Source organism: Hypanus sabinus, chromosome 15 (assembly GCF_030144855.1).
Source record: "Hypanus sabinus isolate sHypSab1 chromosome 15, sHypSab1.hap1, whole genome shotgun sequence".
NCBI lineage: Eukaryota > Metazoa > Chordata > Chondrichthyes > Myliobatiformes > Dasyatidae > Hypanus > Hypanus sabinus.
This window is the reverse complement of record NC_082720.1, coordinates 80,560,486-80,572,514: the sequence shown is the minus strand read 5'-3', so window position 1 is coordinate 80,572,514 and position 12,029 is coordinate 80,560,486. Positions and strand designations below refer to the sequence as shown.

Sequence of the window (12,029 nt, the reverse complement as noted above, 5' to 3'; positions counted from 1 at the left end):
CCTATAAAATGATATTCTTGGGGGAACCTTAAAACAAAAGGATTTGAGTACAAGAGAAGGGAGGTTCTACTGCAGTTGTACAAGGCCTTGGTGAGACTGCACCTAGAGTATTGTGTGCAATTTTGGTCCCCTAATCTGAGGAAAGACATTCTTGCCATAGAGGGAGTACAAAGAAGGTTCACCAGATTGATTCCTGGGATGGCAGGACTTTCATATGAAGAAAGACTGGATCGACTAGGCTTATGCTCACTTGTATTTAGAAGATTGAAGGGGGATCTTATTGAAACATATAAAATTCTAAAGGGATTGGACGGGCTAGATGCAGGAAGATTGTTTCTGATGTTGGGGAAGTCCAGAACGAGGGGTCACAGTTTAAGGATAAAGGAGAAGCCTTTTAGGACTGAGATGAGGAAAAACTTCTTCACACAGAAAGTGGTGAATCTGTGGAATTCTCTGCCACAGGAAACAGTTGAGGCCGGTTCATTGGCTATATTTAAGAGGAAGTTAGATATGGCCCTTGTGGCTAAAGGGATCAGGGGGTATGGAGAGAAAGCAGGTATAGGGTTTTGAGATGGATGATCAGCCATAATCATACTAAATGGCAGTGCAGGCTCGAAGGGCCGAATGGACTACTCATGCACCTATTTTCTATGTTTCTATGTTTCTACAATGTAGTTCAGTACTTGCAGCGAGATGTACTCCTGATTTTATTGTATCAATTACATAGGCTGTAGGTTCTGACATAAAGACCCAATTTTTCACATTAACTATTTAAAATAAATTGTGCAGTCGACAATATCATCACATGTAGGAAAATGATGGATGTTGGGGTGAATGAAGCCTTGAGGTCTTAATCTGGGATTTAAAACATAAACACAATCTAGAAAAGTCTAGCATAAAGTATGTTCTAATATTTGACATTTCAATTGTGAGCGGAATAAAGGCACACTTAGGCTATATATCCTACCTAAGCCTCTCAAATTTATATCCTTCTATCAAGTTGTATCTCTACCTCCAACATTTATAAAAAAAAAACCAAATTGTCTAGATTCTCTGCAGTTATGTGTGAAACAAGTTGATATGATAGCTAAAAGCATAATTGTTAATATTCTAAAGAAACAAATGAAAGTAACTTTATTAATATCTGTGAGTAATAGAAAGGCTAATAGTGAAGACTGAAGTTTTTGTATTTGACTTGCATCAAAAAAAATGTTTCTGCAACCTGATTTATTCGCAATAGTAACTGAATAGCTGAAGCCAATGACCAACTATCTTGGGAACAAAGTATTTGGCAGAGTAAGGAGATGTAGCTAGCATAGAGTACAATGCAGCTTTTAAAAAAAATTGACATCTTATAACAACATTTTTCCACTGATTTGACATGTAGAACTCTGCATGGGAAACCATTGTTAATTTAAGAATGAAATGGCCACCTGTAGGGCAAACCAGAAAAGATTGGCAGAATTCTTTTACTAAAAGGTATTAGCACTAGCTGGGTTTCTGTGGTGATATGATAGTTTACTGACTTTTTTAAATTGATTCCAGACCTTTAAAAATGGATTAAAAGTAAAATATTGATGAAGTAATTTGAAGTTCCATTTTCTATAATATTTGCTGAGTAACATGATTACGAGACATTCATGGTCTAAAATTTGAAATTTTTTCATGGATGGATGCAATATCATTTTCTAAAAATTGGCTATTAAATACACTCTGTGGGCACTTTATTAAGTAAGCATGTAAACCTGCTTGTTAATGCAAATATCTAATCAGCCAATCATGTGGCTACAACTAAGTGACTAAAAGCATGTAGCCATAGTCAAAAAGTCCAATTGTTGTTCAGATCAAACATCAGAATGGGAAAGAAATGTGATCTAAGAGATTTTGACCGTGGAATGATTGCTGATCCCCTGGGATTTTCACACCCATCAGTCCCTAGAGTTTACAGAGAAAGGTGTGAAAGGCAAAAAGCATCCACTGGTCTGCTGTTCTGTGGGTGAAGATTCCTTGTTAATGAGAGAGTGTAGCGGTGTGCTACAAGCAGCGCTAAAATTACGACACGGAGTCGGTAACTGCAGTCGAAGGAAAAACTTTATTCGAAAACTTCAGCCTCACTTTTAAGCCTCTGTCAACCGGCCCCCCATGGCGAAGAGGCTCCAAAGCTCTGTGCTCGCAAACCCCCGTAGGCTATCTAATTGTGAGTCGGTTCGGATACGCTAGGAAATGAGGCGCTACATAACCCCCCCCCAGAACCGGCGATACACCCCCCAATGTCCACAGCCTGGGCCAGAACCTGCTTGGGAGGTCGGCCTCTGCGCCGAGGCGCCGGAAACTCGGCCGGTTGCGCCAGGTCCACATGGGCCGGCTTGAGGCGGTCCACCGTGAAAACCTCCTCCTTCCCCCCAACGTCCAGCACGAACGTGGACCCGTTGTTCCGGAGCACCGTAAACGGCCCCTCGTATGGCCGCTGCAGCGGTGGCCGATGCCCGCCCCTTCGTACAAACACAAACTTACAGTTCCGTAGGTCTTTGGGTACGCAGGTCGGGTGCCGCCCATGCTGTGAAGTGGGTATGGGGGCCAGGTTACCGAGCTTCTCGCGAAGTCTGCCCAGGACTGCAGCGGGTTCTTCCTCTTGCCCCCTCGGGGCTGGTAGGAACTCCCCGGGGACGGCCAGGGGCGCGCCGTATACCAACTCGGCCGACGAGGCGTGCAGGTCGTCCTTGGGCGCTGTGCGGATGCCGAGAAGGACCCAGGGAAGCTCGTCCGCCCAGTTGGCTCCTCGCAGGCGGGCCATGAGGGCCGACTTCAGGTGACGGTGGAAACGCTCCACTAGCCCGTTCGACTGTGGGTGGTAGGCAGTGGTGTGGTGCAGCTGAGTCCCCAAAAGGCTGGCCATAGCTGACCACAGGCTGGAGGTGAACTGGGCGCCTCTGTCGGAGGTAATGTGGGCTGGTACACCAAAGCGGGATATCCAGGTGGCGAGCAGGGCTCGGGCGCAAGATTCGGAGGTGGTGTCGGTGAGCGGGACCGCCTCTGGCCATCTTGTGAACCGGTCCACGATAGTCAGGAGGTAACGCGCTCCGCGCGACACTGGCAGGGGGCCCACGATATCCACATGAATGTGGTCGAAACGCCGGTGGGCGGGATGGAACTGCTGCGGTGGGGCTTTGGTGTGCCGCTGAACCTTGGCCGTCTGGCAGTGCATGCACGTTCTGGCCCATTCACTGACCTGTTTGCGGAGACCGTGCCAAACGAACCTGCTGGAAACCAGCCGGACAGTTGTCCGGATGGAGGGATGCGCCAAGTTATGAATGGAGTCGAAAACACGTCGCCGCCAGGCTGCGGGGACGACCGGACGGGGCCGGCCGGTGGCGACGTCACAGAGTAGGGTCCTCTCACCTGGGCCCACGGGGAAGTCCTGGAGCTGCAAACCAGAGACTGCAGTCCTGTAACTCGGAATCTCCTCATCTACCTGCTGTGCCTCTGCCAGTGCCTCAAAGTCTACCCCTTGGGAAAGGGCATGAACGGTAGGGCGAGAGAGCGCATCCGCCACGACATTGTCCTTACCCGAGACGTGCCGGACATCCGTTGTGTATTCAGAGATGTAGGACAGGTGGCGTTGCTGGCGGGATGACCAGGGGTCGGATGCTTTCGTAAACGCAAAGGTAAGCGGTTTGTGGTCCGTGAACGCGGTGAAGGGCCGACCTTCTAGGAAGTACCTGAAATGCCGGATTGCCAGGTAGAGCGCCAACAGTTCCCGGTCAAAAGCACTGTACTTGAGCTCGGGTGGCCGCAGGTGTTTGCTGAAAAACGCCAGGGGTTGCCAGCGACCTGCGATGAGCTGCTCCAGCACCCCACCGACTGCCGTGTTTGATGCGTCCACTGTGAGGGCGGTAGGGGTGTCCATTCTGGGAAGTACTAGCATTGCGGCGTCAGCCAAAGCTTCCTTCGTTTGAACGAAAGCGGCGGCGGACTCCTCGTCCCAGGTAATGTTCTTGCTCGGACCCGACATCAGGGCGAACAGGGGGCGCATGATCCGGGCAGCTGAAGGGAGGAAGCGGCGGTAGAAATTGACCATACCTACGAATTCCTGAAGGCCTTTGATCGTGGTGGGTCGGGGGAAGTGGCGGACCGCATCTACCTTAGCGGGCAGAGGGGTTGCCCCGTCTTTAGTAATCCTGTGGCCCAGGAAGTCAATGGTATCAAGTCCGAACTGGCATTTGGCAGGGTTGATTGTAAGACCGTACTCACTCAGTCGGGCGCAGAGTTGACGGAGGTGGGACAGATGCTCCTGACGACTGCCGCTGGCTATGAGGATGTCATCCAAATAGATGAACGCGAAGTCCAGGTCCCGTCCCACCGCGTCCATTAACCGCTGGAACGTCTGTGCGGCATTCTTCAGGCCGAACGGCATGCGGAGGAACTCGAAGAGGCCAAACGGGGTGATGAGAGCCGTTTTGGGGACGTCGTCAGGATGCATCGGGATTTGATGGTACCCTCGGACAAGGTCGACCTTGGAGAAGATCCGGGCGCCGTGCAGGTTTGCCGCAAAGTCCTGAATGTGCGGCACAGGGTAGCGGTCCGGTGTGGTAGCCTCGTTCAGCCTGCGGTAGTCGCCGCACGGTCTCCAGCCCCCCGTCGCTTTGGGCACCATGTGCAGGGGGGAAGCCCAGGGGCTGTCGGACCGCCGGATGATCCCCAATTCCTCCATTCTCTGGAACTCCTCCTTCGCCAGTCGGAGCTTGTCCGGGGGAAGCCGCCGAGCACGGGCATGGAGGGGTGGTCCCTGTGTCGGGATGTGGTGCTGTACGCCGTGCCTGGGCATGGCTGCCGTGAACTGCGGTGCCAGAACCGATGGGAACTCCGCCAGGACCCTGGTGAAATCGTTGTCAGACAGCGTGATGGAGCCGAGGTGAGGGGCTGGCAACTGGGCTGCACCCAGGGAGAACGTCTGAAAGGTCTCGGCGTGTACCAGTCTCTTCCTGGGCAGGTCAACCAGCAGGCTGTGAGCTCGCAAAAAATCCGCACCCAGAAGCGGTTGGGCTACGGCGGCCAGTGTGAAGTCCCACGTGAACTGGCTGGGGCCGAACTGTAGCTGCACCTGACGGGTGCCATAGGTCCTTACTGTGCTGCCATTCACGGCCCTCAGGGGGGGACCCGGTGCCCTGCTGCGGGTGTCGTAACTCGTCGGAGGTAAAACGCTGACCTCAGCCCCAGTATCGACCAAAAAGCGGCGTCCCGACCTGCTATCCCACACATACAGGAGGCTATCCCGATGGCCAGCCGCCGTAGCCATCAGCGGCGGCTGGCCCTGGCGTTTCCCGGGAACTTGCAGGGCGGGCGGCAACGGCGGGCTTCTGCGCCCCACCGCTGGTGGTAGAAGCACCAGTGGTCATTGGGCCGGGGGTTAGTGGGCTCTGCGGCCGGGCCTGGACTGGTTTGCTGCCGGGAGCGTGGCTGGGAGATCTGTGCGATGGACGCCCCGCTCACCTTTTTGGTGTTCCACAGCAAGTCCGCCCGGGCTGCCACCTTCCGGGGGTCACTGAAATCCGCGTCGGACAGCAGCAGGCGTATGTCCTCGGGCAGCTGCTCCAGGAATGCCTGCTCAAACATGAGGCCTGTGTGTCCCTCGGCCAGAGACAACATCTCATTCATTAAAGCCGATGGAGGTCTGTCGCCCAAGCCATCCAGGTGCAGTAAACGGGCAGCCCGCTCGCGCCGTGAGAGTCCGAAAGTCCTGAGGAGCAGAGCTTTGAATTCCGTGTACTTGCCGTCTGCCGGGGGCGACTGTACGAACTCCGCGACCTGGGCAGCTGTGTCCTGGTCGAGGGAGCCCACCACGTAGTAGTAGCGGGTGTCTTCTGAGGTGATCCGGCGAACGTGGAATTGGGCTTCGGCTTGCTGGAACCATAGGTCCGGGCGCTGTGTCCAGAAACCCGGCAGTTTCAACGAAACCGCATGAACAGAGGCGGCGTCGGTCATTTCTGGTCCAAAAATCGTTTGGACCGTCGGGGTCACCAATTGTAGCGGTGTGCTACAAGCAGCGCTAAAATTACGACACGGAGTCGGTAACTGCAGTCGAAGGAAAAACTTTATTCGAAAACTTCAGCCTCACTTTTAAGCCTCTGTCAACCGGCCCCCAATGGCGAAGAGGCTCCAAAGCTCTGTGCTCGCAAACCCCCGTAGGCTATCTAATTGTGAGTCGGTTCGGATACGCTAGGAAATGAGGCGCTACAAGAGGTTAGAGGAGAATGAGCAGACTGGTTCAAACTGACAGGAAGGTCTGCTCAATTGACAATGCTTAACAACAGTGTTGTGCAAAGATCTCTGAATGCACAACATGTCAAACCTTGAAGTGGATGTACTACAGCAGCAGAAGAACATATTGGGTTCCATTCCTGTATCTAATAAAGTACCCACAGAGTGTATTTTTCCAGAGTATGAATTACTTCCAATGACGATACGCAAATAAGTACAACAGATAATTTTTTTTCATTTAATCATCCTAATGATATCATTTTATTTTTTCAAGCCTTTGCTCCATATTAATACTTTATAAAATCATTCTTATTATGGGCTGATCAACAAGAGTACTTTACCTTTTCAAGTGGTAACTCTATGTTTGACAATGCACTAAATCTGAATTTGGCAATTGCTAGTTCTTCGATTGTATCTTTGTGTGGTTGAAGCTCAGAAGTGGGCTAACAAAAGAAGAAAGTTGAAATTAGGAATAAAACTTGTTTTTAAATGTTACATTCAGTGCAGAATGAATCAATTAAGTTTTCTCCAACCTCAACATAGCAAATTGGAAGCAAGCCTCTCTTTCCATTGCATTCGCCTTCATACCAGTTGTTATCCCTCTGTCTGTGGATGAAGACGATGTCTCCCTTTTTGACAGGCAATTCTCTGTAGAGATATTATTAAGTTTCATTTGGTCTTGCAACTGAACTTTTAACATTATCATATTACCACATCAAAAGAATCCATCACTTATAGATAGGTTTTCAGATGTGTTTGCCAATAATTACAGACTGAGACAATTTTAATAAACCTTCTACAATGTGAAAAGCTGGTGTACCATTTTGGAATTACATTTTGGAATTTATATGAATTACATTCAAATGCAAAAAATACAAATTGAATACTTCTATTTTAGATAAGTGGTGCATTTAACGGAAGGCCAAAACCACCGTTTACAAGCAATGTTACGTGGGAGGCACATTCTCCATGATGGCAAGGCTTGAAATGCCTGTAGCTATTTTAGGTAGCAACTTTTATTAGTCACCTCAAAGAAAGATATTTTCTTTCCATTAGATTTGAACAAAGTTTATGGAAAGTAATGCTAAGGGACAATTTCTGTGGAGTCTTATTTTCACGGTTGAGTATAGTTGATTCTAATGTTATTTTGTTCATTTCTCAACAACTTCTGCTGCATTATTGAAAACAAGTAATATCAATGAAAGCTCTTCATTGTAGTAGGTTTACAGAATTGCATGTTTAACTTTATTCCCGTCATTTAAAGTCTTGATTGGATTACAGTTATGCTCATCTAATATATTTTATGAACTTTGTACTCTGCATGTGTTGGTATAGCATACATGCGAATGTGATAATTACACATGTAGCATAAACATCAACTCATAACCTTTAATATTGTGTTCTGGGAATTCTTGTTTACAGCTTTATTCCATTTATACACTCAAGACTGCCCTGCATCATTCCATGTAGATAGCAATCTGTCTCTCCCAAATGGATATTATCCCCATGAATTTGCTAATAGATTATTGGATGAATCCCCTGACTGTCAAAATGTAAGGATGGGAGTTGTATCAAAGAGTTATCTCCAATTTGTGTAATTACATTTCAGTTTCAACAGGAAACTTGATCTATGAAACATTCAAAATGCAATTTGCACCTAAAGTACATTTCTGATTTTACTACTTCAATAATTTTTACCATATTCTAAACTTCTTAACTGATTCCTAGGCCATAATTTGCTGGTAGTATTGTACCAAACTACTGGCATTGTGAACTTCCTAAGAAAACTCCAGCATGGACTTCTCATGCAGTCTGGTAGTGGGGTAATGAATTCTTGAACAATCAGAGTCCACCCTCCGAATTTAAATCAGTTTAGACTTAATCTCAAAACTGTAAAACCTCTTCATTTGAATGGGGTATGAATAAAGTTCAAGGATAAATAAACAAAACACAGCAGACACAAAATACTGGAGGAACTCAGCAGGTCAAGCAGCATTTATTGAAAGAAAAGAACTGTCAATGTTTTGACCCCTTTTTCACTGGTTTAGGTCTGAAGCGTCTACATCTGCTGTTCATTCTTCTCCCATAGATGCAGCCTAACTTGTTGAGTTCTTCCAGTACTTTCTGTGTTTTGCTCTGGATTTCCAGCATCTGCAGAATTTCTTGTGTTTATAAATAAATTAAAAATAATTGAAAATATCAGCTTTTGAATTTGTTTCTTTTAAAAATTTTTGTATATGTTTAATACTTAGGTTTAACCTTGTTTACCGATCCAATAATTTCAAAACACCAACATGTCCTGAAGCATTCAAAGTCATTGGTAGCTTTGACAGTCAGTAAAGCTGAGAACATAGCTTAGTTAGCTGCCATAGTTAGCTATTATTTCTGGCCCAATTAAGTAATGACAGTCAATTATCATAGCATCATTATTAAGAGTGGTTTGGCCATTTAGTATCAGAGCAGGATAATCAGGATCCACAAAAGGCAACCTTGTCTTGTAATACAATAACAAGTTCTTTCCCATTCTATTAACATGTTTATCAATTGAATATGGTGAATAAAATTCACTTTGTTTTTATAATCAGCTGAATTTTAATGTTGTTCAATGGGAGCAAAGTTTTTGTGATTTACATTTTCCAAAACATCACGATGAAGAACTGAAGCAGCTCAAGCAATTTTACTGACAGTTATACACCAACAACTAGAAATTGCTTATTCAAACCCAAGAAGAAAGTAAACTACTTATGTTTTTAGATACAGTAAAAGATACATACAGATTTATATTAAACATCCACTATATTAGAATTATAAACTATTTTGTTAACTTTTTTTAGGAGAAACATATGTCAATATTTAGCATATTAATAAAACAATCCTATATAAAATATTACTATGTTTAGATGATAACATCTGTACATTACATTATCTTATGTCAAAGCAAGTTATAATATTGATTGAAATTCTGTTTATGAAAAAATTGAAAGGGGAAAGAATGGCAATCTGAAGTTTATGTTTTTTGATACAGCAAATGACAGGAAAATGGCACTTCACAACAATGATCACATAATTACACTGAAGTAGTAAGTAAGTTTTCTGGATACTCACTTTGACGTTTGGCCATGGAAGTCATATTTTACTCTTACAATCCATTCCTGAAACAATAAAATTCAAAGATACTGAGTGATCAATTGGCATTAAAATTAAACAAATCCGATGACCTGCGCTCAATATTTTCCTGTGCCAAATACTAAGTAAGGTGTGGTGGATGATTTATGCACAAAGGAATCCTGCAAATAACAATTTGATCATGCTGGTTAAGTGATTTTAGCTATATGAATAGATGAATAACTGTTGGGCTGTACATTTCAGAAGAGATGATTTGCATCCTTGCGAAGGTACAGTAGTACAATTTCATATCTGATCTGAAACATGACATTGATGTCGGTGTAGCATGTCACTGACGTGTGTGGTCCTTATATGGGCTTCTGATGAAGACCAAAGGCAACACTTCTTGTTTTCTCGAAATAGTGGGAAGAAATTCCTACTGTCTAATGTTACATACCTGACCAGGAATGTGACGGATTATAAATACAGATTCATTTATTTATCACAGGTCCATCAAAACATATAGTGAAACGTGTCGTTTGCATTGACAACCGGCACAACCCAAGGATGTGCACGGGGCAGCCCACAAGTGTCACCACATATCCTGGTGCCAATGTAGCATGCCCACAATGTTCAGCAGAACGCACAAGCAATAACAACAATATAAAAACGACAACAAGACTACAGCAGCCAAGCTAGCCCCTTACATCCCTCCATCCCACCCACCCATGCACACACACAGACCAGCCTCTAACCCCAGAGCAAGCCAGCTCTGGGCCTCTAGCTCCAATGGACAAGAAATACTGAAGTTTTCATGAGCTAGTGTTGAATTATGGGATGATGTTGCTGAAGCACAGCAAGAGGAGTTGTGGGATAACACTTAAAAATGCAACAGAAGTTAGAATACAGACATAAAAACCATGTCAAGAATTTGCTGATGAAATGAAACAAGACAAGATTGTAAATTTGATTGTAAGTGTAAAGAGGATTGAAGGAATTAAGCTGAGCAATAAGACAGATAAAATAAAATATTAAAAAATTCTGTCAACTTTAGTGAATATTACAGAAAAGCAGAATATTTGTTTAATGTTGAGAGATCAAGTAGTGCTGATGTTGAATGGGAGCTGGGTATGCAAGTACAGAAGATTTTAAAGAAACATACAGATGCTGTGAAGAATTAAGAGAACAAATATCATGCAAGCCTTTTATAACGAGAGGATTCCCATAGAGCAGGAAGAAACATGTATTGCTATTGTGTAGGCCTTGCTGGGAGTACATACTTTGTGGACAATTTTGATTTCCTTATTAAAGAAAGACAAAAATGCCTCAGAGAGAGTGCAAGAATGTAAGACTGACAAGAAATAACTTGATAATGAATAATGAGAGAAGATGTCACTGAAACAAAAACAATTCAAAGGTTTTACAGGCCAGATGCAGGTCCCTTGACCAAGTAATCCAGTACCTGGAGCACAGTATTGGAACATCAGCTTGGGGTTTTAAGATTGAAATTTCTTCACTCTAATGATGGTAATTTTTTTGAATTATTTTGGCTGGAGAACTGTGAGAGTTTATTAAAGGTACAAAGGAAAATAGAGAGAATGGTAGAAAATGCCACTGATACAGGTCAGCAATGATCTTAATGAATGATGGTCTAGGTTCAGAAGCCTGGGTACCCCTCAGACTTGCTCTTGGTCCTAGTTCTTATGTTTTTGTATGTTATTATGGAGGCATAGCATGTGATTCTCTGGGTAGGATTATGCAAACAAGAAAGGAACCTGAAGATTATGATACCAGCTAGATAGATATCAGCATCTTTGGAGGAGGATGATGTGATTACCCACTTCAAATGATGAGATGTAATTAAAAAGAATAGGAATGATAGCATATAGTCAGAAAGCATTCAGAAGACAAATGTGTTCCTTAGCCCAATATGTTCATGCCGGCCACGGTGCCCACTTAGCTAGTCCTATTAGCCAGCATTTAGTCCAAGTCCCTCATCCATGCTATCCACGAAGCTAACCAAATGTCTCCTATTATTGGATTGCCTCAACACTTCCCCTGACCACTTATCCCATGTACATATCACCTTCTAGATGAAGAAGTTTACCTTTGGGTCCCTTTTAAATCTTTCACCTCTCATTTCAAACCTATGCTCTTTAGTTTTTAGATCCCCTTCCCTAGGAGAAAAGACTGTGTACATTAACCCAATCTATAAATCTCATGAAATCTAACTCTTGTGGTGAACTACATATACCTGTCTGGACACACCCCCTGCTGACTGCTCCTGTGGCTCCTCCCACAGACCCCTGTATAAAGGCGATTGAGGCCTGAGTCCGGCCTCTCAGTCTCCAGGATGCAGTATGGTGGTCAACCACTGCTTGTTCCTTCTTCCAGTCAATAAAAGCCAATATCTCGCCTTTACATCTCAGAGAGAGTTATTGATGGTGCATCACCTCTATAAGGTCATCCTCAATCTCCTATTAAATAATATGCTTCCTATCATTTGGGAGCCATTTGTTGCTTTGCTAAGGGTTGTTTTAGTACTAAAGCAAGAATAAAAATGTGAATGCTAGATTAAAATATGCAGCAGCGGGAAAGATAAACTTTAATGGGAGGTGACTACACATTCAAGAACTTGGTTAAAAAGGTACAGTAGATGATGAAAG

At 44.8% G+C, this 12,029-nt stretch overlaps 1 protein-coding gene across 5 annotated transcripts in view; it reads right to left on the bottom strand.

The window, feature by feature from the left end:
- Positions 1-12,029, bottom strand: part of LOC132405624 (uncharacterized) — a 151,353-nt gene that overhangs the window by 34,482 nt on the left and 104,842 nt on the right. For all 5 annotated transcript variants that reach the window (XM_059990580.1, XM_059990579.1, XM_059990581.1 and 2 more), the window contains 3 exons: positions 9,364-9,410; positions 6,792-6,906; positions 6,600-6,701 (listed from right to left, as the gene is read on the bottom strand). In XM_059990580.1, coding sequence (XP_059846563.1) covers positions 6,600-6,701; positions 6,792-6,906; positions 9,364-9,410 — 264 coding nt within the window. The remainder of the gene's footprint in view (positions 1-6,599; positions 6,702-6,791; positions 6,907-9,363; positions 9,411-12,029) is intronic.